General features: G+C 34.9%; 1 protein-coding gene across 1 annotated transcript; it reads left to right on the forward strand.

The window, feature by feature from the left end:
• Positions 1–25,266, forward strand: LOC123307524 (exportin-2). Its single transcript, XM_044889868.1, has 19 exons — positions 1–218; positions 278–423; positions 481–673; positions 743–888; positions 996–1,196; positions 1,259–1,426; positions 5,030–5,159; positions 5,219–5,382; positions 5,444–5,633; positions 10,494–10,689; positions 10,954–11,057; positions 13,239–13,395; positions 13,455–13,546; positions 13,605–13,810; positions 17,753–17,850; positions 19,835–20,002; positions 20,059–20,221; positions 20,568–20,712; positions 24,924–25,266. The coding sequence occupies exons 1-19, from the start codon at positions 134–136 to the stop codon at positions 25,076–25,078; spliced, it is 2,907 nt and encodes a 968-aa protein (XP_044745803.1). The 5' UTR covers positions 1–133; the 3' UTR covers positions 25,079–25,266.
• The last annotated feature ends 335 nt before the right edge of the window (positions 25,267–25,601 follow it).

The following is a 25,601-nucleotide window of genomic DNA, read 5'->3' on the forward strand; positions in this document are numbered from 1 at the left end:
CATTAACCTAATGGTATTTTTGCGAGTTACAAAAATAACCGCCATAAAAAAATCTAGAAACTGGAAAATCTCCCATTTCTCGTCGTGTCGTCTGATTTCATTATTATCTGGCTGAGCAGAACAATCATCAGAAATGGAAATAAATGAAGAAAACTTACTTACACTACGACAGTACTTACAACAAACTCTCAGCCCCGATGTTAATGTTAGAAGGCCCGGTAAATAATTTTTTCCATTATTTTTTCATTATTCATAACTGATCTTAATTTTCATGTAGCTGAGAAGTTTTTGGAAGGAGTAGAAATAAATCAAAACTATGCAGTTCTCCTCCTGGATCTTGTCCACAAAAATGAAATAGAAATGACTATTCGTATTGCTGGTGCAATAGCATTCAAAAACTATGTGAAACGGAATTGGAAATGTGTATGTTGAATTTACGACCATCAGTATGAAGTTGCTTTCTTATACTTGGAATTTCAGGATGAGGATCAACCAGATCGAATTCATGAAAGCGATCGATTAGCTGTTAAAAACCTAGTTGTTGGACTTATGTTGAACTCTCCTGAAGCAATTCAAAAACAGTTGAGTGAAGCCATAAGTGTTATCGGAAGTACAGATTTCCCACTCAAATGGCCAGAGTTAATAACCCAGATGGTTGAAAACTTTGCAACAGGTTAGATTAAATTGAAATAAATGGAAAATGAAGATTTTCATGGTTGTTGGTTGTTTTTCTTATTTCTAGGGGACTTCAACATCATCAATGGTATACTGAGAACTGCACATTCATTGTTTAAAAAATATAGATATGAATTTGCTTCTAATGAGCTATGGACAGAAATAAAATATGTTTTGGAGAAAATAGCTCAACCTCTCACAAATTTATTGGTGGTCAGTAGCCTCATCTTTTAAATGCAATTATTTATTTTGATTATTTCATTATGACCACTTTGAAGAATTTTTCAATTAAACTTCAGGATTACCAATGTATTTTTTAGGCTACCATAAAATTGGCAGAAACACATGCAAATGATCTTAATGCCCTCAGAATAATTTATAGTTCCTTGGGTTTGATCTGTAAAGTATTCTTCTCGTTGAATTATCAAGATCTTCCTGAATTTTTCGAGGATAGTATGGAAACGTGGATGACAAATTTCCATACATTACTCACAACTAATGTTCAAGGGTTAGAAAGTCATGTAAGTTTAAACTTCGACTGCATTTCGACCTTATTTGGTTAATTCTTGAAAATTTATTCAAGAATCCTGAAGAAGCTGGTGTGATGGAGCAGCTGAAGTCCCAAGTCTGTGATAATATTGCTTTGTATGCTCAAAAGTATGATGAGGAATTCAAACCTTATTTACCGATGTTTGTTACCGATGTCTGGAATTTGTTGATATCTACTGGTTTGGAGCCTAAGTACGATTTGGTGAGTTCTATCCTTGATTACCTTGAATTGGCTTTAAATAGACTATGCAGATTTCTTGTCTACTTATTCAATGTCTGATGGGGGGATCTTAGAAACTAGAAGAATTAGTGCAGAACAGATGACATGTTTCCGAGTTTTTTTTCCAAGAAACAGAATAGTTGAAACTGTATTTTCCCTCTTTTAGGTTAGGTTAGGTGTATTTTTCCTCTTTTAGGTTAGGTTTGGTGTATTTTCCCTCTTTTAGGTTAGAAATTATAGCATATAGTGTAGTTTCTCGAATCACAGCTATCGTTGAACTTGTTATCTTCGAATTAAAAAAAAAATGAATAATTTCAAAAATATATAGGGTGTTCATAGATAAATATACAGGGTGCCCCATCCATTTTGGCTAGTACTTCTGGGCTAGATACACAATAATGGATTCTGGATCTTGATTTTCCTGAAAACTCCATAAGTGGAGAAACTGTTTTCCGATATATTAATTTGTTTTTGAGATTGATTATTTGGACAATTTCGCAATAACATATTCAGGGTGAGTCCAACTTGTACAGGGTGTCCCAAATTCGATGTCCTGTAAGGGGATCTCGGAAGCTAGAATGGCTAAAGCAAAACCAATAACACTTTCTTAGCTCTTTTTCAGAGAAACAAAAAAATGGTGAAAACCGTAGCCTCCTACGATTCATCGTTTTTTCTTTGAGTTATTAGCAAAAAATGAGATTTTGACGATTTTGAAAAGTTCTCATAACTTTTTTGTCTTTGAAGTTACAGAATTGAAACTTGAACTTCTACAGGCACTTTTTTACGTAGAATCCATGGAAGGTTAAAATGGTATATTTAATACTCGGAAAAACTTCGGTGTCGGGTTCCCAGAGATGTATGTCATAGCTCATTATGAAAACTTGAAATAGCTATATCTTTTTACCGTCGATAGTCTCTTGTGGAAGTTGAAAACTGTTATCGAAACACACTTGAGAGATAGTTCAGAAATGCAACGTGTTGCGATCCTCAACGTTCTGAAACACTAGCGCATGTATACTGATTTTCAATCTGTTGATTTTTCCAATTTCCGCCATTTGAAAGAAGAGTTGAGAGATATTTTCTGGAATTTCAAATGGCACAAGTCAGCAAGAATTTTAAACTGTGTATATCTATCGTGGAGGGTCCATTTCCATGTTGGAAAATCTAGTTGAGTTGTAAAATATAATAAAATATTTATTCATGATTGAGGTGACTCGAGAAAAACTGTAAAATGAGAGAATCATCAACATTTTTTGTAGATTTTTCATAATCTCGCTCGTGGTCACATTTCTTAATGAAATCATGAAAACGACATTATCTTTTGCGTTGAACAAGTTAGCAACAGAACTGACTGAGAAGATTTTAAAGAGAGTTACTTGAATGAGATGAACTGATATTGAAGTAGGTACTGCAATAATCGAGGTTAATGAGAAGTCAATTCATCAACTTGAACAAAGAGAATGAGTAGTTTTTCGCTTCAGAAAATACTGAGAGTGGGGTTGCTGCTTCGGTCAATTAGCGCACCGCAGAATGGGGAATTCTCCTCAATTTGGGTTATCACTGCATATGTAAGTTTTAACTGAATAATTATGAGTTTCATTCATAATTTTTTTCAAATTTACCGCTGAAACTATTCAAAATCATCTTTCAAATATGGGGTTTTAAAATTTAAATTGCTTTGTGCGGAGTTTACGATTTGGCAACAGCGCATACAAGACAATGAAAAGAACAATGTCCGATCAGCTTATTTATAAAATAACTGCTGTTGATCTACAGGCGCGTACTTACAGGCGAGCCTCAACTGCATCAGGCCATAAAAATCCCATAAAATTTTACGACCTCGTTCGTCGCTGACTTCATAGACAGCCATCTTTGTCTATCTCATCAAGATAATGTATTTGTTGCCCTTTATTATCAAGGCATATTTCAGTCGATATTGCCAGCTTGTGCAATTCTCACAAAATTCTTTAAGCTTTAAATACCCATTTTTATTTTTCATTTCTAAGTGCTTAAAATAATTTTTTTTGGGAAACGGTTGAAATAGTTATTTAAAAATGTGACGTCACAAAGATATTTCATAAAAAATACATCATTTTCGTCAGAAGGAGTATTCCCTATCGTGGTACTATACGTGACCATCCGGAGCTAGTCAGGAGCGTAGACAAGAGCAAGGTCGCAGGGGGGCTTTGCTCAATTTTCAACATCGATATATAATTTACATCTCAATGCAAAATCGGCCTAAAATAATCACCAACTGTCGAGACTCATTGTTTGAGACTAATTTTTTCACAATGGCCATCACAATCTTCTTGTTCGAACATTCCAACAATCGTCGTAAAAATGAGATAAAATGGGGAAACATCATAGCACTTTTTCAACATAACTAACATAAGCACTTTCAAGAAACTGAATCGATTTTCTTCTTTTTTTCCACCCTAAATTGCACGATACAACAATTATGATTCTCTCAAAAGTGACCTGATGCCTCTAATCCGATGAACTTGGTACTGAACCATTCATTGTCCAGCCATATGTTTATGTTTTGTTTTTGCGATGCCGGAGTCACCTTCCACAGTCCCGTACTTGAAATTCAATGAAATTTTGTCGAACTTTTAGGGGTTGTATCTTAGCCATCTTGGATATTTTATATAGAAAATTTTTTGTGAAACGACTTATTTTGATGAGTTCTACCTCCCCGCACTGAAATGAAACTCTCCCTTCTTTCATTTCTTAACAAAACAAGACAATAAATTAGACATACTGTGGTATATGATCAAAATAAACATCCTGAAACAAATTGAAGAAAAATCAGTGATCCCTATCTTGATTAGTGTATATTAATTACACTGAACCCCGGAGACTTACAACGTATTAGATTTCCTGCGCGCGCACGTTCTAAATGCTAGTGAGTCGTGAAACTCTCGATGGTTCTTACCCAATATTTCATTCATTCATTGCTGCATCCCGTTACCGTGAATAAATCTACAAAAAGAAAAAAAAAAACGGTGCGAACAGACTACTTGCGACTGTGTGCCCTCCTGTGACTGAAGAGACCCAACCGTGACCTACAGATCCTTCCACACTCCAGGCATGGATAGTCACCAACCAGATCTTGCCGCCGCTGTATTCTTCTCGAGTCTCCATTATAACTGTGTACCAAAGACATCCACTGTGACCTGTCTGACGCTAGTTGTTCCCAGTTATGATTGGCATCATTTGATTTTAGGGATTGATGTAGTGTATCCTTAAACCGCTTATACTGGCCTCCTGGTTTCAGAGCTCCCTCTGTTAATTCGCTATACAGAGCTATTTTGGGGAGTCTTGTGTCTTGGATCCTCATAATGTGGCCGGGCCATCTGAGTCGGGCCCTCGTTACTTGAGTCTCAATTGTTATACAACTCGCGCATTGCAAGACTTTTGCATTCGAAACTTTTTGGAACCATCTGATGTGCATCATCTGTCTTAGATGACGTTGTTGCGTTCGTTCAAGCTTTATAATATTTAAAGCTTTCCCAGTGAACTACACTATGTAAACACTGATGATCATTACCAAATACATAATTGGCTTTTTTTTCCACTTTCCAGCTGGTGTCAAATGCTCTCCAGTTCCTATCGACAGTAGCCGAGAGACCCCATTATAAAAATTTGTTCGAAGATCATAACGTTCTTAGCAGTATTTGTGAGAAAGTCATAATCCCCAACATTCAGTTTAGAGGTAGATATTATAGACCTCATTCCATCGTACCACCACATCTAACCATCACACCATTTCAGCATCAGACGAGGAGCTCTTTGAAGACAACCCAGAAGAATACATAAGGAGAGATATCGAAGGGTCCGACATTGACACCAGAAGAAGGGCCGCCTGCGATTTGGTGAACACGTTGAGTCAAAATTTCGAAAAGCAAATCATGGACATTTTCGGGCAATACTTGCAGGTAAGACGAAGCGTTGAAAAAAAAGTTACATCGTGAGTAACGTTGAAATATGTCCGTGTAGGTTATGATAGGAAAGTATAACGAGAACCGCAAGGAGAATTGGAGGAGCAAGGATGCTGCTCTTTATTTGGTCACTTCGCTGGTCAGCAGGGGCGCCACACAAAAACAGGGAGTCACACAAACGAGTCAGCTGGTATCGATACCGCAATTTTTCCAACAGCACATTGTGCCGGAATTACAACAACCAGATGGTGAGTTATTGGTTTTTTCTTTCTGTGAATTGTTTTTTTTTTTACCAAAAGTCACCTGATCATAATTCTGTGCTGAAAAATTGCGTGTTGACATATTCGACAATGAACTTTCGCCCTAAAATATTTTCAGATCTCTGCAACTTTTGGTTTTACCGGAAACCATATATTCCATTCACTTTTATTTTGGCACTCGGTTGGCCATGGAATTTTGACACATTCTAGTCAGTGAAAATGTGGGGTTATGACGCTTGTGAAAACCTTTTTTGGTTTTAAATCAACGCTATATTGTCCGTTCTTAGTAATTATTTTATCACAATGTCGAATCACTTCGGCAAATGTCGAAAATATGTGACGAAAATAATTGACGTTTATACAAACTGATTGAAGGCATACTAAATCCAGTTATTTGCGTGGAAACACAAGAGATCAGTTTTTGAATATATTTATTTTTGCTATGGAAGAAGATTGAATTATTGACACATTATACAGGGTGTCCACGCCATGGGACAGCGGTCGATTCTAATATATTATATTCTAATAACTTTACAGAAAAGTGTTTCAAATAAAACTTTCTTCCTTTTAAGTAGAGCATCTCCTAAAATCATTTAGAACTATACAAAGGGTTTCGTTTCTTCTGCACAGCTTTCAATTTCGTTATTTTAAATGGAACACCCTATATATTTTAACATTTTTGAATTCCTAGTTAATTTGAATATGAGTTTGATAACACAACAATGTCTGAATTCTCAACGGTTTTCAAGAAATTCGACTTTTTATTAATATTTTGACAGTTTGTCAAAATATTAATTTAATTTAATTTTTTTAAATGGCAACCCATATTTTTTTCTGTTCATTATTTAAACATTTTTTGTTCGCTTTTAGTTCTTTCAAATAATGAACAGAAAAGTTGCCATTTAAATAAATGAAGACTGATGAATTTCTGTTTTGATAATGGATATACGTTTTCGTGTACCCTTTATATATGTAATATGGTTATTTACAATAAAAATTTTTAGTGTTTCATTTATTGAATAGACACAGTCCAAATCTGAATCAATTACATATATAGAATAGGGACGGAGTTATAGCCCTTTAGGTAAGTACCTCAAACTGTCAAAATATTAATAAAAAGTCAAATTTCTCGAAAACCGTTGAGAATTCAGACATATAATAGTTGTGTTATCAAACTCATATTCAAATTTAACAAGGAATTCAAAAATGTAAAAATATATAGGATGTTCCATTTAAAATAACAAAGTTGATAGCTGTGCAGAAGAAACGAAACAGTTTGTATAGTTCTAAATAATTTTAGGGCATGCTCTACTCAAAAAAAGGAAAGTTTCATTCGAAACTCTTTTTTGTAAATTTGAAAGAATTAGAGTAATCGATCGCTGCCCCATGGCGCGGACACCCTGTATGTATATGTAGTAGCTTGGGAAATCCCTCGGATTAAGATAGAACATAAAAAATGAAGATGACAAGTTCCCATAATTTTTTTTCCTAGCAGCCCTCCCTACGAAGATACGACCTCCTAAATGACGCCACTGGAAATCTATTTTAGTGGAATAATTTTCAAACTACTCGATATAATTTGATGAAAATTTAATATGATTAATAGTAGTAAGGACCTCTTATATCACCGCACTCAAATTTCAATTAGCTTGTTCCGTTTACCAGGGGCGGACTGGGTTGTACATTTAAATGCTTACATTTTTAACACCCTGTATGATAAGGTGCTAAAAAAAAAATTTGGATACCTTGAACATTAAGATAAAGAAAATGTACTCTTGTTCAGTGTCGATAAAATGAACCGTTTTCGAAAAAAAAAATAATGAAAGAAGTAAGTATTTTTTTTGATTTCTATTCAAAATAACACGAAGTCTAGTTTTTTGTCTGCAAAAAAGTGTGATACGAAAGTTATCGAAGGAACGAAAAAGTTTCATTTTGTGTTATACAACAATAACAAAAAAATATGGATTTCCAGTTGCGTCATTTAGGGAGTCGTATCTTCGAAGGAAGGCCCCTAGGAAAAAAAATTATGGGAACTTGTCATCTTCATTTTTTATGTTCTATCTGAATCCGAGAGATTTCCCACATTTTCCGTGACACCCTGTATAAATTCACTTACATTGAATATGTTCACTACCGTCTGATATATTTTGTAGATATTAGAATATCAGGGTTACCCATGGGCGCCCGCAGAAATTTTTCTCAGGAGGGGCAAAATATCATCTACGGTTAGTTTTACTGTGAGAAAAATTTCTCTAACGGTGACTATCGAAAAATTTGGATGGAATCAATTAAATGATTGTCAAGAGCGAACGGCTGCATCGAGCTCCATAAAATCATCAGATTTTCAACTAGAGGAGTTGCTCTTTCAGAATATGTATCACATTTCCATCATCTACGGTTAGTTTTATTGACAGAAAAATTACTCTAACGGTGACTATCGAAAAATTTCCAAAAAGATGGAATCAATTAAATGATCGTCAAGATCGAACTGCTGCATCGAGCTCCATAAAATCTTCAATGTTATAAATATGGCCGACCTTAGATGCGAAAGATTCAATATCTAGTAATTTTGAATTCTTGGGCAAAATATTGAACAAAAAAAAAAGCATTTCATGTTCTTCTGAGAATCTCGTTTCAAGGGCTGAAATCAGATGATCTAAATATTGGATGAATATAGATTTTTTGAAGTAATCTTCAGCTGAAGATGCTTCCTAATCAGATATGAGGTTTGTTCGTAGAGTGGTTCACAACGGTTGTGAACTGTACAGAGCAAGCGCAATTCCATTTTAGGGGGACGAAAATCCATTTGCACTTGCTCTGTTCACAACCGTTAGGAACCACTCTACGAACAAGCATATGTACATTTGTCTACCGCAAATTCGTGGTTTTCCAATCTCTATATTGAGACTCTGAGCAATAGATGATGCTTTGGAAAAAATTTCTGTGAAGCATGCATCATCGGAACGACACTTTCCACATATATCTATAATAAAATTTATGTGACGATGAACATCTGCAAAATTGATAAAAACATCTTGTAGTGTATTTGCTATTGGTTCCAATATATCTGAATGAATATTTATTTGCTACCGTTAAACGAACCACAAAAGTGAAAGAGTTTATTGCAGCTCATAACTGAGCAGCTTTTTTTGTTGTTGAAGAATTCATTGAAATTTCTTTTTGGATATAGTTTCAAAGTTTTCAACGAAAACTTGCGAAGGTTTATATCTAGCTGACCAACGAGTTGCACGAAACAAAGGATAATATTGAAGGTGTTGTGCTGAAGAAAAATAAGGCGATCTGAATCTCAGGGGGAGCCATGGCCCCCCCCTGCCCCCCCCCTGTGGGCGCCCATGGGGTTACCTACTATTTGAAAGAGCGGTTCTTCATTCTGAATACACTTCCTGAAACCCTGTCTCTTTTTTCAATCACTTTCGGCATTTTTGTAATATTAATTGATATTAGTGCCAACCTTACTCCGTTCAAGTTACAAAAACTTGAGAATGGCCAACCGAGTGCTGAAACAAAAGTGAATGGAGTATATATTTAAACGGCAAACCCAGTGTTGCATCGTAAGATGGCAGGTTTTAGGAAAATTTCAACAATATGCCATAAGTAACTTGAATAAAAACTCAACGATTTATGAGGGATTTTTATGAGAAACATGGCGAAAACAAGTCTTATCTCTTTGAAATTTTGATCAGTATTTTTTTCCCAAAAATATCGTTTTCAATTTTGCCAATATACGGTGTTATAATACTACAGTATTATAACACCGCTCTTTGCACCGAAAACGTACGGTGAGTCCCATTTTTTTGACCAATTTGTGGGGTATCTCCCTTATTTTTGAAGGTAGAAGATTGCGGTTTTCCCGACAGCGTGCTACTTTTTATGAAATTAAAAATGGCACATCAAGAATTTCGATGGCCTTTTTGGTTTCTAAGATAAGGAGTCGAATTGAAAAGTATCACCGTTCAAGCACCTCTCGTTTCGCAGTTATTTTCAAACTTTAGATAAAGTCAAACTACTTCTGATAGAATTTTTATCGTAAAACGCAGTTAAGTGGCTAGTTTTTTCCTTACATTCTTTGTGTTGTAGTTATGAAGCAAACATGTGTTTTTTGAGTGGAACATTATGTATATTATTTTCTATATTCATTTGGCATGGACTTCCAAAAATATATGATCCTTTCTTTTTTTACGAATCGACAGAAACAATAAAAAGAATAGGTTGTTATTGGAAAATCTTGATGATTTTCTCATGAACACCCTGTACATTTCTGGTGCAAACAGCATTATAATGCAACAGAATCGCAAAATTGAAAATGGTAAAAAAATTTTGAAGAAATCTTCCCTGCAGAAATATTCGAAAAAATGTGACCTCCATTTTCACAAATTTCTCCATAATAATCCCAGAAATCTTCGAGTTTTTACCAAGATGTGGTATACTGTTGATATTGCCATCAAATCAGCTATACCAGATATACTGGGTATGCCTTTCGATCTAAGAAAAGTACAAAGTAGGTTATTTCCGGTATAACCGGAAGTTGAAGAGGTCTGAGAATATTTCAAGGAGGAACTTTTTCAGCGCAAAGTTATGTTTAGTTTAACTAGGCCATCGCGGTGAATCATTCTGTATTTTATTTTATTGCATCATTTGTTAGGTATTTTTATTTTTTTGTATTTTTTTTTAAGATATTTTATTTTTTGTTGTATCATTTTTTAGATACTTTAATTTTTTGTTGTTTTTTTTATATGTATTTTGTTGCGCTTCTTTTGGAGTAGGAGTATAGAGATTAATTTGTATAAGTATTTTCTGCTTGAAACAACTTTTTTTATATTCTTTCAGTGGACGATTTACCGGTTATACGAGCAGATGCAATAAAGTATATAATGACCTTTAGATCGATTTTACCGAGTGAAATGGTGGTTTCAACTCTGCCAAGTTTAATCAAACATATGGTTAGTGAGAGTGCAGTGGTTCATACGTATGCCGCATGTACAATGGAGAAGATTCTGGCTTTGAAGAATTCAAATACTATAGTGTGAGTTTTTCACGTGTTTTTTATATCAAGAGCGAATTTTTTGACACATTTATTGAACGCAGAAAAACTATCATCCTGGAGTTATGTTCTGAAATTTTTTAAAATTTTTAATATGTATATTTTTTTTCGAATGTTTTTATACACAGAATGAGTTGAAAGCTACCCTAATTTTTGTTTTTGATGAGATATATTTGTTTATGATGATACAACACGGTAAAAAAATCTGCGATAGAGTTCTATTCAAAATGAAATAATTTTTTTTAGGGTTACAAGTGCTCAATTAGAACCGCTTGCTGGAGAATTATTGACCAACTTATTCGGTATTTTAGATAGACCCGTGTCTGAAGAAAATGAATATGTGATGAGAGGTGAGATATTTTCGTTTTCAGAATTCAGTACATACGGGGTGACTTATTCACAGAGGGATTATTGTTGATAAAGTCAATTAGATTGGTGTCAAATGATGTTATAATGAGAATGATCAGATAATCAGAGAAACTTAACCTATTGGTAGCATTTTTATTTGATTCAAAAATATTGTAAACAAAGAAACATCAGAAAGGAAATTGAAACTTTGAAGATTTCATCATGATTTATCCTGATGAATAATAGCCCCCCTGTGAATTTATGTGTAAATCGGTAGGATGATTTATTAGACGGAATTTTTCACAAAAAAGAGAAATGAGAAAGTTGAGTATTTATGTGGTCTTTAAATAAGTATGAGAATAAACTCTGACATCTTGTTGAGAGGGGGTTGCATCGATCAACTGTAAGTAACGTTGTCTGAAGCACCATAGTGTTTAACTCTACGCGTAGCGTGGACAAGAACATGGTCGAAGGGAGCTCAATTTTTAATACTTAATTGGATCTTGAATATTTTATGGTGGCAATTTTCGGTGAAATGATTTCTTCTGATGAATTAATATCTAACCTTTACGCATAATTCCTTTTCTGTTTTTGAACGCACGAGATTGAAATACACTGCGCAAAAAAATTAACGCACATTATGGAAATCTCAAATTTATTCTACAACTGAAGGTGTTCTTAATGATAATTATTTTTATCAGAATTATGCATGCATATGTTATCCACTTTCAACGGTTTTCTTCAATACAGATGTTTTTTCCCAGCAGGAATAAAAAAAGATGATATCAGATTTTGAATGTATTGGCTCCATTCTAAAATCAGTTGTTCTCGATTAATTCTAGTGATCAATAGTTTTTCTTTCGTTTGATTTTCTACACTCGATCGCTATGCAACGCGAAACACGCAATTTGACCCAAGAGGAATGTGCCCAAGCGGTAGTTTTTCGAGAAGAAGGGTGGACATACACAAGAATTGCAGAAAGGTTTGGAGTTTCCCATACAAGTGTGTCCAGAATGTTGCAGCGATTCAGGGAGACGGGTATGAATGTCCGAAGACCAGGACAGGCTAGACCACGGGTAACAACTGCCATTCAAGAACGTTACTTGAGAGTTTCTTCGTTGAGACAACGGTTTGCAACCGCTCGCCTCCTTCAAATTCAGCTTGAGCAAACTCATGAGGTGCAAATTAGCACTCAGACAATGAGAAATCGCCTCAGAGAATATGATTTAAGGCCTCGAGTCGCGGCAAGAGGCCCAGCTCTTATCCCAGCCCATCGAAGGGCGCGTTTGGATTTTGCGAGAGAGCATATCCATTGGGAAGAGGCCGATTGGGAAAGAGTTCTCTTTACAGATGAGTCTAGATTCTGCCTCTACCATTGTGATCGACGTTCCCTTGTATACAGACGTCCACATGAAAGATATGCTCAGTGCAATTTCCTGAATACTACTGGTTTCGGGGGAGGATCGATTATGGTATGGGGTGGAATATCTTTGACTGCTCGCACAGACCTAGTGGTCGTTGATAATGGAGCTATGAATGCTGATAAGTATATAAGGAACATTCTTGAAGATCATGTAGTGCCATTTGCCCCATACATTGGTGAAAATTTCATTTTTATGGACGATAATGCCAGACCCCATCGTGCGCGCATCGTTCGGGAGTACCTTGAAGAGGTTAAAGTCTCTGGAATGGAATGCCAGCAAGAAGTCCAGATCTCAATCCGATTGAGCAGGTTTGGGACAACCTCAATAGAAGGCTGAGAAGTTCAGAAAATCATCCAGCTACTCTTAATGACTTAGGAATCCAACTCGGAGAAATCTGGGAAGGATTAGATCAGAACATTTTAAAATCACTCATTTTGAGTATGAACCGTCGTTGCCGAGCTGTAATAAACGCAAGGGGTGGAAATACCAAGAATTTAATCACTTATCAGTATTTCAGTATTTTGAAAATTGTTTATTTTTCTTCTTTCACATAAGATTCGGTGAAATCCTGAATTTTTCTTCCATTTAATGTGTCTCGTTTCGTTCAAAACCTTCCCGAGAGAACATAAAAAATAAGTTATAAAGTCAATGTAGAGTTAACTTTCATTAAAATTGAGATTTTCAGAATGTACGTTAATTTTTTTGCGCAGTGTATAACGATATTTTTCGAGAATTGCATTAATTAATCGCTTTCCTCAGCCATTATGAGAACTTTCTCCACCCTACAGGATAAGGTGATTCCTTTCCTGGCAGCAGCGCTGCCGAAAATAACAGGAAAAGTTGAGCAAGTGGCGAAGAATCCATCCAGACCTCATTTTAATCATTACCTGTTCGAGACTCTATCTCTGTCAATCAAGTGAGTGAAGAGATACCCGTTATACTAAAACGTATATGCATGTCTTCTTTCTTTTACAGAATTGTATGTAAAACAAACAACTCAGCAGTTCAGTCGTTTGAAGATATCCTCTTTCCAATATTTCAAGGGATATTTCAGCAAGATATACAAGGTGATATAATGAGTCATTTAATCATATCATAGATGAGAATTTTTTGTTTTCTTTTCAGAATTTCTTCCGTATGTCTTTCAAATTCTTTCGCTGTTGATGGAATACTCGGCGCCGGGTAACGTTTCGGAAGCGTACATGTCACTGCTTCCTTGTTTACTGGTACCGGTCTTGTGGGAGAGACCTGCGAACATAAGTCCTTTAGTAAGGTTACTCAGTGCATTTTCCATAGTGTTGGCGCCGGCGGTTGTGGCACAGGACAAATTGGTAAAGTATTGATAATTCACGTAGTTTACTCATTCGATAAAAGCCATAATGATTTATCGTCCATTATTAGAATTGCAAGAATATTAATTCGTTTTTCATGGTTCGTTATTTCCAAAATACCCGCAGAAAGAATTATGATTCTATAAACCTTCTGGACTCTGCTGATTCATTTCAAACTTTCTTTCTGGATGAAGTGTACAGTTTGGTTGTAAAATTCCTTTCGTTCGATGATGTCGGAACTCATCAGGGTTAGGGCTTGAGCAAGACGGCACAGAAATACGGCGGTTCACCTCCGAGTGCTTTTTGTTCCCCCTGGGTTTTCACACCAGCAGAGATTCGTAACTACAGTGGAGGTGGACACTAGCAAGTTAGGAAAAAAAGGAGGGCAATTCATTTTTCTAAAATGAGTGTGCATTTTTGTGATAAAAATGAAACATTACAAAACTCAAACCCAACCGTGACATGGCATACAAAATATATTTTGCTAAATTTTGCGTTTTTGATGTGATTTCCGCCCCATAAATTCGTTTAAAACTAAAACCCTGCTGATATCTATAATAAAGATGTGAGAAGTTGAATTCATATGTTCGAAATTAATTTCAACACTTATTAATCAGATTCACATATATGCCGCTCATTTTCTCGTCGCCTTGCGATTGACTGGTTTTTATTTGTTCCTTTGGACTAAAAATTTCATTTCTATACAGTTTTGTTTCGATGAAAACTATTCTGATTTTACCAGAGTAAGTGTTGGTTTACCCTACGAAATACATTGCTCCAAAATACAGGGTGGCCATTTGAAAACGAAACAGACGAGATTACAGACGAAATAAATTTTTTCGATAGAAATGCTCGGACAGGTCGATTTCTGTTTCGAGGGGGACAACTTAAGATGTAGGTTACGGACGCATAGCGCTTCAACCCTTGCTACTACAACCCTCACCCCCAATTTTTGAATAGGGAAGATGGGTGAGTGATACTTCATTTGAAAGGTATTTTTATACTGATTTCAGCACAGTAATTGTTTTTCCATTTTATGCAGTAGTTCTCGAAATATTCTTAACTAAGTATTTGAAAATGAAGTGGGGTTTCATGGCACTTGTAGTGTTTTTTTGTGAAAAATCGACATTTTGAGCTTCAAAACAACCATGACTGTGGCTTCCTTCCTCCAATCCACTGAGATAGAAATCTTTAATCAAGATGTCGAACAAACAAAGCGTATTGCGAAGGAGCTCAATCTTGCTGAAACTCAATCTAAATTATCTTCGATATAATTTGCAGTATTTTCAATAACATGCGGTAACACTTGATCGATAGAAATCTCCAAAAAGTCCAAATACGTACATATCTCTAATCAGATTACCAGGTAAGAAAATCAAATCATTAATGATGCCACAGAAATATTCCAGTCCCAATTCGTGAAACGATTTCCGACTTAATTATGAAGTGTTTTCTCAGTTGGCTTCAATAATGTTTTCATTTTGTTGATTATTGAATTCATATCTTTTTCAAAAAAATAGGAATCGATAATTTTTTATTTATTACGAACAGATCATTAAGTTGGCTTACTGGTTCTTTGACATGTGAATTATTCTTAGTTTTGAATCGAGACTTGTATGTGTTCTAATACATTGTTCGACATGGTTTATTCAATTGCAGAGCGGGTGGAAATAATTTCACTTTTTTTTGCAAACAATCAATGTGCGAATAGAACCGCAGAATTCCTCAATCAACGACATTTAGATGAACATGTTAATAGGAAGTATGTTTAGAAGCTCAAAATGTCGATTTTTCACAAAAAAACACTACAAGTGCCATGAAAACACCACTTCATTTTCAAATACTTAGTTGAGAATATTTCGAGAACTAATACATACAATGAAAAAACAATTACTGTGCTGAAATCAGTATAAAAATACCTTTCAAATGAGGTATCACTCACCCCATCTTCCCTATTCAAAAATTGGGGATGAGGGTTGTAGTAGCAAGGGTTGAAGCGCTATGCGTCCGTAACCTACATCTTAAGTTGTCCCCCTCGAAACAGAAATCGACCTGTCCGAGCATTTCTATCGAAAAAATTTATTTCGTCTGTAATCTCGTCTGTTTCGTTTTCAAATGGCCACCCTGTATATTGGATATTCGAGAGATAACTGTTTGCAGTTGAATCGAATTTTCAGAATTACTGTACACTGGGGTTATTGAGAATCCATCAACAATTCATGAAATTTATCGAAAAAAATGGATTCTTTTCCATATTCCATTTTTTCCTTGATAACTTTGAAAGTTTTCATTTTAGTTATATGAACCTTGTTTTTTCACGTAGAATTGACTGAAACTATAAAAAATATAGGTTTTAATTTTTAAATGAATTGATGATTTCCTCATAAATAACCTGTACAATTTAAGCCTAAAAAGGAAACAGTTTCATAATATACATAATGGAAAAATGGAAATGGTTAAGTTTTTTTTTAAACTGCCCATTCAAAAAAGTGTGACCTGCCGTATCCACAACTTTTTTCGGAGGAATCTTAATAACACTTAAACCGTTGAGTTTTTACTCAAGGTATGACATACTGTTGTCATCAGATCAACTATGTAACGATGCAAGATATACTGGGTGTGTCGTTTAAAATAAGAATGTAGTAGGCCGTTTCATGCTGATTTTCAGGGCAAAATCATGATAACTTTTCAACAAACTTCTAATATGCCTTCGCAGTTTATCACCCTGTGAAAAATTGCAGGTATGCGAATTTTCCACTTAAATTTTTGAGTGGTGTATTTTAGCTGAACAAATCCATATCAATCATCACGATCTAAAAATATTAAAAAAATATACAGGGTATTTGAAGCTGTTTTTCAACAGAACGTAGAACTGGTCAAAATGAAGCGTTTCACCTAAAATCACCTATAGAAAACTCTTAAAATGACAAAGTTGAAAAAAAAATGAAAATTATTACTGAAATAGATTCTAATACGACCCTAGACCGTTTGTTAATTGAATTATCTCAAAGCAGTGGGAAAAAACTTATCTCCTGATTCGACCATGTGGTTGCGTTTAGGATATTGGCTCATTCGATATTTACGTAGTAATGAAAATGGATTGCCGAATTGTTCTCATTATTTTTTAGTAACTTACACGATTTTATGAAATGGCTCATTTTGATACCAACTGACAGAAGAGACTTAGGACACAAGTGTAAAAAATAGAATAATACTACAAAATCTCATCAATAAAATTCGTCCAAATAATTAACGAATTCTTTCACAATGTGCATCACAATCTTTTTGTTCGAACATTCCAACAATCGTCGTAAAAATGGGATGAAATGGGGAAACATCATAGCACTTTTTCAACATAACTAACATATGCACTTTCAAGAAACTGCCCCGATTTTCTACATTTTTTGTCACCCTAAATTGCACGATACAACAATTATGACTCTCTCCAAAGTGATCTGATGCATCTAATCCGATGAACTTGGTACTGAACCATTCATTGTCCAGCCATATGTTTATGTTTTGTTTCGTTTTTACGATGCCGGAGTCACCTTCCACAGTACCGTACTTGAAATTCATTGAAATTGAATTCAATTCTTGGTGAAACGACTAATTTTGATGAGTTCTGCCTTCTGTCAGAAAAAAAGCCTCACCTTTGTATAGCGAGGCTCATGAGATTATTTGTAGAAACAGGGAAAATTAATAGCCCAGTATATTGATCATGAAGAACGATACACTCCTAAAATATAGGTTATTTCGAAGCACCTCTGTGTTCCCCACCTACCCTAGGACCTACTGTATGCGTATTTCCAAATGATTTACCGAATATCAATTAGTTTGGGTTAAGAATAGATTAGATCGGTGATAATTTGGAAATAATGAACCTTGAAATCTCGTAGTAGTTGCACCACAGTGTCGATGTTTCTCATGAATTTTAAATTACAGGCTGGATTCTTGGGCGTGTTTCAAAAATTGATTGCATCGAAAACGAACGACCACGAAGGCTTCCATCTGCTTCAAAATTTGATTCTTCATTTTCCAATGTGAGTTTTTATTCGATCTTTATTTTATTTCCGATACATATGATGTTTATAAATTAGTCTGACAGAATTAGATTGGTGAAATTATTTCAGTAGAAATTAGTTCTTTAAAAGAGATAATAGAGAACATATTGATTAGGTTAGATTAGGTTGGTTAGGTGATCAAAGATGATGTCTACAACAACACTTATTACTCGATAAACAGAACATAACCTCATTTTTTGACAGTTGTCTCATCTATCCTCTCTCTCAGGCCAGTTCATGTCAGGTCCATCTCAAGTATGAAATGACGTCAGCAGTCCGAAGTAAAACATCGTTTCCAAACTGTCAAAATAACCCTATCTTTTATTGCTGACATTAGTTATAGCGAATCTTCATTTGAAATGGAAAATTAATTGTGAATCATTCAGACTCTAATGAAATAAATGTTCTGTATAAATGGTGATAAACCAATCAATAAACTTTTATTGATTACAGTTACATTCTTTTCTGAATGAGTTGAGTAGCTAACTTAATCTATTTTTAAATTCTAAGTCAAAGTTGAGGTTGAAAGACTTTTATTGACAAATGGACTGACAAAATTTCGATATGAACTGCTCTACAACTTTTAGGAGGATGAACTTGAACGAGTTGCGTTATCACAGCTTACATTCATTCCATTAAAATTCCTTTGATAAACTGAGAATTTTTCTTAGCCTCATCATAAGGGAATGAGAAGATATACAAAGAATGAAAACTAAACACTTTTCTGTGCGGAAATATATTATGCATATTGCATATAGAGAACAGAGATTTTCAAATAGAAATTACATGCATGCAAACTGAGAAACAACAAAAAGAATTGCAAATACCAAATTTCTTAGTTTTCACTTAGGTTCTGATAAACTACAACTACAATTATTATCATTTGAAATTATACTGCCACTTTCACCTCAATGTCTTTTCTATACGTAGAATAGAAGAAGCTAAGCATCATCAATATCAAGAACAAAGTACCTCTAATTATATCATGACTAAATGAAAATCTACAGTCCTTGACGAACACAACTTGTTGTGCAACACAACAGAATTTTTACATAAAGTTCCTACAATTGCGAGCAAAAGTCAATAAATTAATTATTCTATATTTATCAACTGAAAAAGTCTCTAGTTTCTTCACACTTTAGTCCTGCTTGTATCGACCAAGAGTAGGAACAATTTTTTAAAATCCAAGTTTCGTTGAAGAAAATGAAGATTCACAATTCTTCATTTCCCTTTCGAATCACCCTGAGAAAGTATTCCACATCGTCGTCTGAAACAAATACAAATTTATAAAATAAAAACCATCGAAGGAGAAATCATATAGCTATTTGGTCAAAGTTATCGATATCAGCAACTCGTGTTGTAAGTTTTCCTCATATGGTCTGAAAAAGTTTTTCGTCACCATTAAGAAATAAGTAATGGAACTTCAGTAGACATTTAAAACTTATAGTGGGTTATGAAGTGAAATAATTCAATAAGAAAGCTATCATAAATTTATCTTACTCAAACCAAAACAGAACGATTGAAATAAATCGCTACTGCTCAGGCAACGTAGCATAGTGTTGACAACACAAACTGTAAGAAATTGCTCGGGTTTGTGCGAATTCCAAGGTGGCTACAGTTGGCAAGACTATCTGTCGTTATGACGTCATTTCATACTTACCCTGAATCCACTTCATCAATGACGATAACTCAATTTAGGGGCGCTGTTGCCACTTTTTGCATTTGAAAAGAAGCTATGCATTCAAAATTTGAAAACCTATATTTGGAAAATAAATTTGGATAGTTTCTGCAGCGTATAATTTATAACTGGAACTCACATTCTATAGGTTTACACATTAGCTGTTATAACTAAAAGGTCTCTACTGATTCTTGCAGAATAATCAGGTCTCAATATATCTTCCGTCGATATTCAAACACCCTTTGTGATGACATGTTTTAGGCTCAGAATGTATTAAATTTTCAGGGAGGCGCTTGCACCTTACCAGAAACAAATCTTTTTCTTGCTGTTCCAAAGGCTGTCGAGCAGTAAAACTACCAAGTTCGTGATAAACATCATCGTCTTTTTCTCTTTGTACGCTATCCAGTACTCGCCAAAGCAGCTAATAACGACCATCGATGAGATACAGCGGCTGTAAGTATTTTTTATGTCTGGCAAGGATGAAAGATTTAAAATGTCTTATTTTCAAGGATGTTCGGGATGGTGCTGGAGAAGCTGTTCATAACCGAATTGCAGAAAGTGTCAGGTGCCACAGAAAGGAAAATAGTCGCTTGTGGAGTTACTAAATTGCTATGTGAGAGTGAAGATATGCTGAATGGCCATTATAAGAAATATTGGGCCCCTCTTTTACAGGTGAGAGAGAAAAATATTTTCCTCTGAAAGACGTGCACTGTAATAAATTGCTGCATTATAATTAAATAATTTCAAGGATTCTGACCCAACTGGTTGATAGAAATTGACTGGGACCAACCGTATAAAGTGTCCTCCTGAAAAACAAAGTTAATCTCTTTTTGCATTTTTTAATTTAACTCAAAGTAAAAATTCGAATTCAATAAGTTTAACCATTTGGTCCCTTTGATGAAAAATGGTTGATTAAAAAAACATATCCATTAGCAAATCATTTGAAAAAATTACCCTACCCCACTCCTCGTAGAGGATGTGGTATTCTTATATTTATAGTACTAAAAATTTGTTACAGGCTCTGATATCATTCTTCGAAATGCCCACCGATGAAAGTACCTTGCCCGATGATCATTTTATTGAAATCGAAGATACCCCTTCATTCCAGACTACGAGTGCTAAATTGAGTTTTGCATCCAATGCCAAAGCAGATCCTCTCCAGGGTAAGTTGAAGAATTTTCCTTGTTTGATATAATATACTGCTCCATAGAAAGCAAGGAAGTTCAGGAATTTTGTGACACTTGAGGATTCTTGTCCACCAAATATCCATTCAGGAGAAATCAAATGTTTAACTCTCTTATATCTTATATCAATTTTATCCCGCAAATTTTTGTTGGAAAAGATTATTATATCCGAAATCAATTCTGACACATAACACCTGCTGACATAAAATCAACAAATTTTACAATCCAACAAACTACCATCAGTCAAAGTATTAACATCAATATTATTTCGTCGAGAAAGAAAAGAAGCTGACCGTGTTTCGATCTCCTTTGACCTCGTCAGAGCAACACAACTCATACCTCGACGAAAATGGAATGAATTGGGAGTGATACGCCCCCTGGTGTAAATTTTTGTAAATAGAAAGTTAATGCACTTTTGTTCGTTTACATCGAGGAACGAAGAATATTTTAGTTTCAAGAGAGATTTCATAAAAAATATATCAATCTGTTGAAAATATCTTCATCCATCTCGTGACAATGAGGAAAGCTTAGTCGAGTTGTCATAATTTGCATCCTTCGAGCAAATCTTCAACTGAGACTTTCATGTGAAGATGTCAGATTTTACTATTTTTTTGCTATTTTCCACGATGAAATGAACGTTTAGTCACTGTTTAAGGACATGCATATGTATCTCGTCCTTATAGTACGGTAAAGTACATTTCAAATTGGTTAAGGTGAATTAACTAACCTAAGAACAAATCTGTTTTCCCCGGAGAGGACTTTTTCCACCTAGTAAGTTGACGTACAGAGTGGGCAAAATTCGTTGTCTACTGAGAGGATCTCGACAACTATAGTAGTTAGTAGAAAACGGATGGCATATTTCCGAGCTCTTTTTCGGAGAAACAAAGAATGGTGAAAACCGCGCAGCATCCTACGATACTTCGTTTTTGAGTTTGACAATTTCGTTCTCATAACTTTTTTGTTTTTGTTACAAAGTTACAAATCTGAAACTCTACAGGCACTTTTTTACTTAGAACATTAGTTAAGCTTTCATATTTTTAAATGCAAATTTTTATTGAATTTGTTAATTTTGAATTGGAAAAAAAACCTTCTTTCAGTAGATTCTACGTATGAAAGTGCCTAAGAAGGTTCAAGTTTTAGATCTGTAACTTCAAAGACAAAAAAATTATGAGAACTTTTCGGAGTAGTCAAAATCTCAATTTTTGTTTATAACTCGAAATCTAAAAATGATAAGCCGATTTTGTTTTCAGATTTGGAATAGTCATGAAAAAAGAGCTCGAGAATGTGTCATCCGTTTTCTTCTAGCTGCTGTAGTTCTCGAGATCCCCTCAGTAGACAACGAATTTTGCCCACCCTGTACATATGAATCTCGGAAACATTCACTCAAAATTCATTTAGAAAATCATTTCTGATTTCCAGTTGAAGTTGGACAAGTTTTCTTAGCATCAATGTTGCAATTTTAGCCATTGTATAGCATGGAGAAGATATAGTTGTGGCTCCCCATACAGGGTGACAATTTAAAGACTTGCCAGGCCAATTATGTCGCGACAAGGATGTTTTCAGAGAAAATGTCGGAACAGGTCAATTTTTATTCGGAGGGGTGGACATATTTTCAGCAGAATTGTAAGCCGAAATCTCCTCAACCCTAGGTGTAGGGGCTATCATCTATAAATTCTTAATACGGAATAGCGGGTGAGATTTACCTCAATTGAAAGAGCACTTGTTCCTCTATATGAATAAACAGATCAATTTTTAAAGGGAGGGGGACATATTTTGAGCAAAATTGTAAGCCCGAATCTCCTCAAACCTAGGTGTAGGGGCTATCACCCCTAAATTCTTCATAGGGAATAGAGGGTGAGCTAAACCTCAATTGGAAGACAATGGGTCCCTATTGAGAATTTAGATTACTTAGATGCACCTAAGATTGAGGAGATTTTAGCTTACAATTCTGCTAGAAACATGTCCCCCTACGAATAGATAAATTGACCTGTTCCGGCATTTTCTCTGAAAACATCCTTGTCGAGACATAATTGGCTTTGCAGGTTTTCAAATTGTCAGCCCCTACTTCAAGGGCTCAATAAAAAATTGAGAACCAGAGTACTCATGTAGAGGGTCAAGTGATCTTTCAATTGAGGTATATCTCAACCCCTATTACCTATTGGGAATTTAGGAGTGATATCTCCTTCACCTAGAGTTGAGGAGATTTCGGCTTACAATTCTGCTCAAAATATGTCCCTCTACAAATAGGAATTGACCTGTTCCGGCATTCTTTCTGAAATCATCCTTGTGACATAATGGGCAAGTTTTCAAATTGTCACCCTGTATATTCAATTCCCTTATATTTTGATCGTGTAAAGGGCCAAGACGTTCGGATTAAAAAAATATTGCTCTCTTTTATCAGCTGATTCAGAACGGAATTTTTTTCATAAATACTAATACTTCATGACATTTATCGACCTAGAATTGATAATAATCAACTCACTTTCACAGTTTCAACAGCCAATCTTTTTTTTTTTTCAAGCATTTATTGATCAGCAATCAGAAAACAAATTCTATGAGCTAATTTTTTCACAATTCTACAGACATAGAGGACATAACATGAAGAGGTTCTCCCCATTGGGAGAATCTCTTAATATTCCATTAGGTCAGTTGTCCATTTCCTTTGCAGTCTTCTCGCTTCGTTGTCTCGTGTTAAGGGTTGTAGAAGGATATTTGTGTGTGCTTCCAATCTAGAGTGGTGGTTTCTACTTCTTGTTTTTATGACATCCTGGACAAAGGATATTTTTAGATCATCATGGAGTGTTTGGTTGGTGACATACCATGGTGCATTGGCTATCATTCGCAATATGTTGGACTGGCATCTTTGAGTGATGGCTATATTTGACTTGCTTGCGCATCCCCAAATTTCAAGTCCATACGCCCAAATCGGAATTATAATATAATTGTTTTGTACAAAAGAATTTCATTTTCCAATGACTTTCTTCCTATTAGCCAATAGATTTCCTTGATTTTAAAATCTACTTGTTTTCTCTTCTTTTTAATCTGCTCTTTCCAAGTAAGTCTGGTATCTAAGTGGAATCCCAGATACTTGACTGTTTCAGCTTGTGGTATTGCTTTACCATTGAGATGGATTCAAAATTGAGAAAAAACAATTATAATCTGATAATAAAAGATTATTTGAGGAAAATCTCAAAATCCCCTTCAATAATGACAATGACTGCAATAACTTTTTACTTCGAACTGTCATCACCATGTCGCTGCAATCTTCATTTGAATTCCCAATTGACAGCTCTTCATTCGACGTCAGTAGCGGATATGTAGAATCTTAATTAAGGGTCTCTTAAGTTTTTATATCTAGAGATATTTCAGTTTTTTATTTTGGTGCAACTTCATCCTAGTCCAATAAAGCAATTTCATTGGTTGGCCGGTTGCCGATGATCGTTGTCATTTCATTAATCTAACTTTATTGTCCTGTCGGTCAGTGTTGTTGAATTAGCATTATTATTGATTATGATAAGGATTGTCAAATTAAGGGTAGCTAAGTTTATATAAGTACAACACTTTCTTTGTAAGGCTTGTGTGAATTTGTTTAATTAATGTTGAAGAGGAACGTGAAGAAAATGTCCTTATTGTCCTTGTTAGTACGAATACGATGAATGATTGCCAAGCAAGTGGTAGTAATTTACAAAGGGCACTCAACTTCTCAACAGAAGAAAAGAGTTTGTTGCTAACTATAGTATGATTTGTGACACCAAATTGAAAATTAAAAAAGACTGATGGCATTACAATAAAGGCAAAAGAAAAGGCTTGATATTCAATAATGAATGCATTCAATTTTAAAAATCCATGAAAAATGGGAAATTCTGCAGCCAGTTCAACAAATTATTTTAGGTTAGAATCCCGCCCTTAAATACCTAAGTGGTCATTACAGGAGCGCTTAAATTTAAGGTTAGCTTTAGCCATTTAAATGTCACTTAACATTTGGTGCAACGTAATTTGAGTTAAGAGTTCATTTTAAGGGACACTTAACACTAAGTATGTTTGGTGCAAACGGGTCTAAGAGCGTAGATGGTAGCGTTTGTTGATTTTATATCAGCGGATGTTATGTTGTACCTGAATTAATTTCTCATTTATTACTCACCTGACAACGTCGATACTCTTTTATGATTATTGTATACATTTTTTTCCAGGTATAAGCGAGCCTAGACAATTTCTCGTTCAAAGTTTAGTGAATTGCGGAAATTCGCAACCTGGATGCATCCCAGAAATGATTGGAAAAATAAACCAGCAAAGTCAAACCATTTTACAAACTTATTTATCGAAGTTCAATTTGCAGATTGTATAATTTTCTCGAATTGCTTAACAGTATACCTAGATTAAGTTTTATATTAATGATTAGAATTAATGATACTGTTAACTGAAATGGGTTTCACTTTAACAACCGTGAGATTCGTAAATTGTTCTCCAATTTTTTTTCTTTGAAATGGATTCTCATTTCCCAGTGATATATTTTTAATAAAAGTTGAGTCTTTAGCTTGATCGTTTTCTTGTCCTTACTCAAATATTTGTGATTTTTCATCTGGTAAGTAAAATATTATTTATTTTATAACGTTAATGTACGGGTTTGGTAACGTTCGTTGTCTACTGAGGAGAACTATAAGAGCTAGAAGAAAACGGATGACATTTTCTAGCTCTTCTTCAGAGGAGGGGTTTTGTCTTTTATGTTGGTAAACATTTTTTTGTTGTTATCAAGGATGTTTTAGAATGATGTTGGGCAGCCAAACTCTTTAAATATATTGGGTAATTTAATTACCGACATAAAAGACAAGACCCTCCAACTATGCAATCCACCTTGGTGTATAAAATTC

Source organism: Coccinella septempunctata, chromosome 2 (assembly GCF_907165205.1).
Source record: "Coccinella septempunctata chromosome 2, icCocSept1.1, whole genome shotgun sequence".
In the NCBI taxonomy this organism is placed as follows: Eukaryota; Metazoa; Arthropoda; class Insecta; order Coleoptera; family Coccinellidae; genus Coccinella; species Coccinella septempunctata.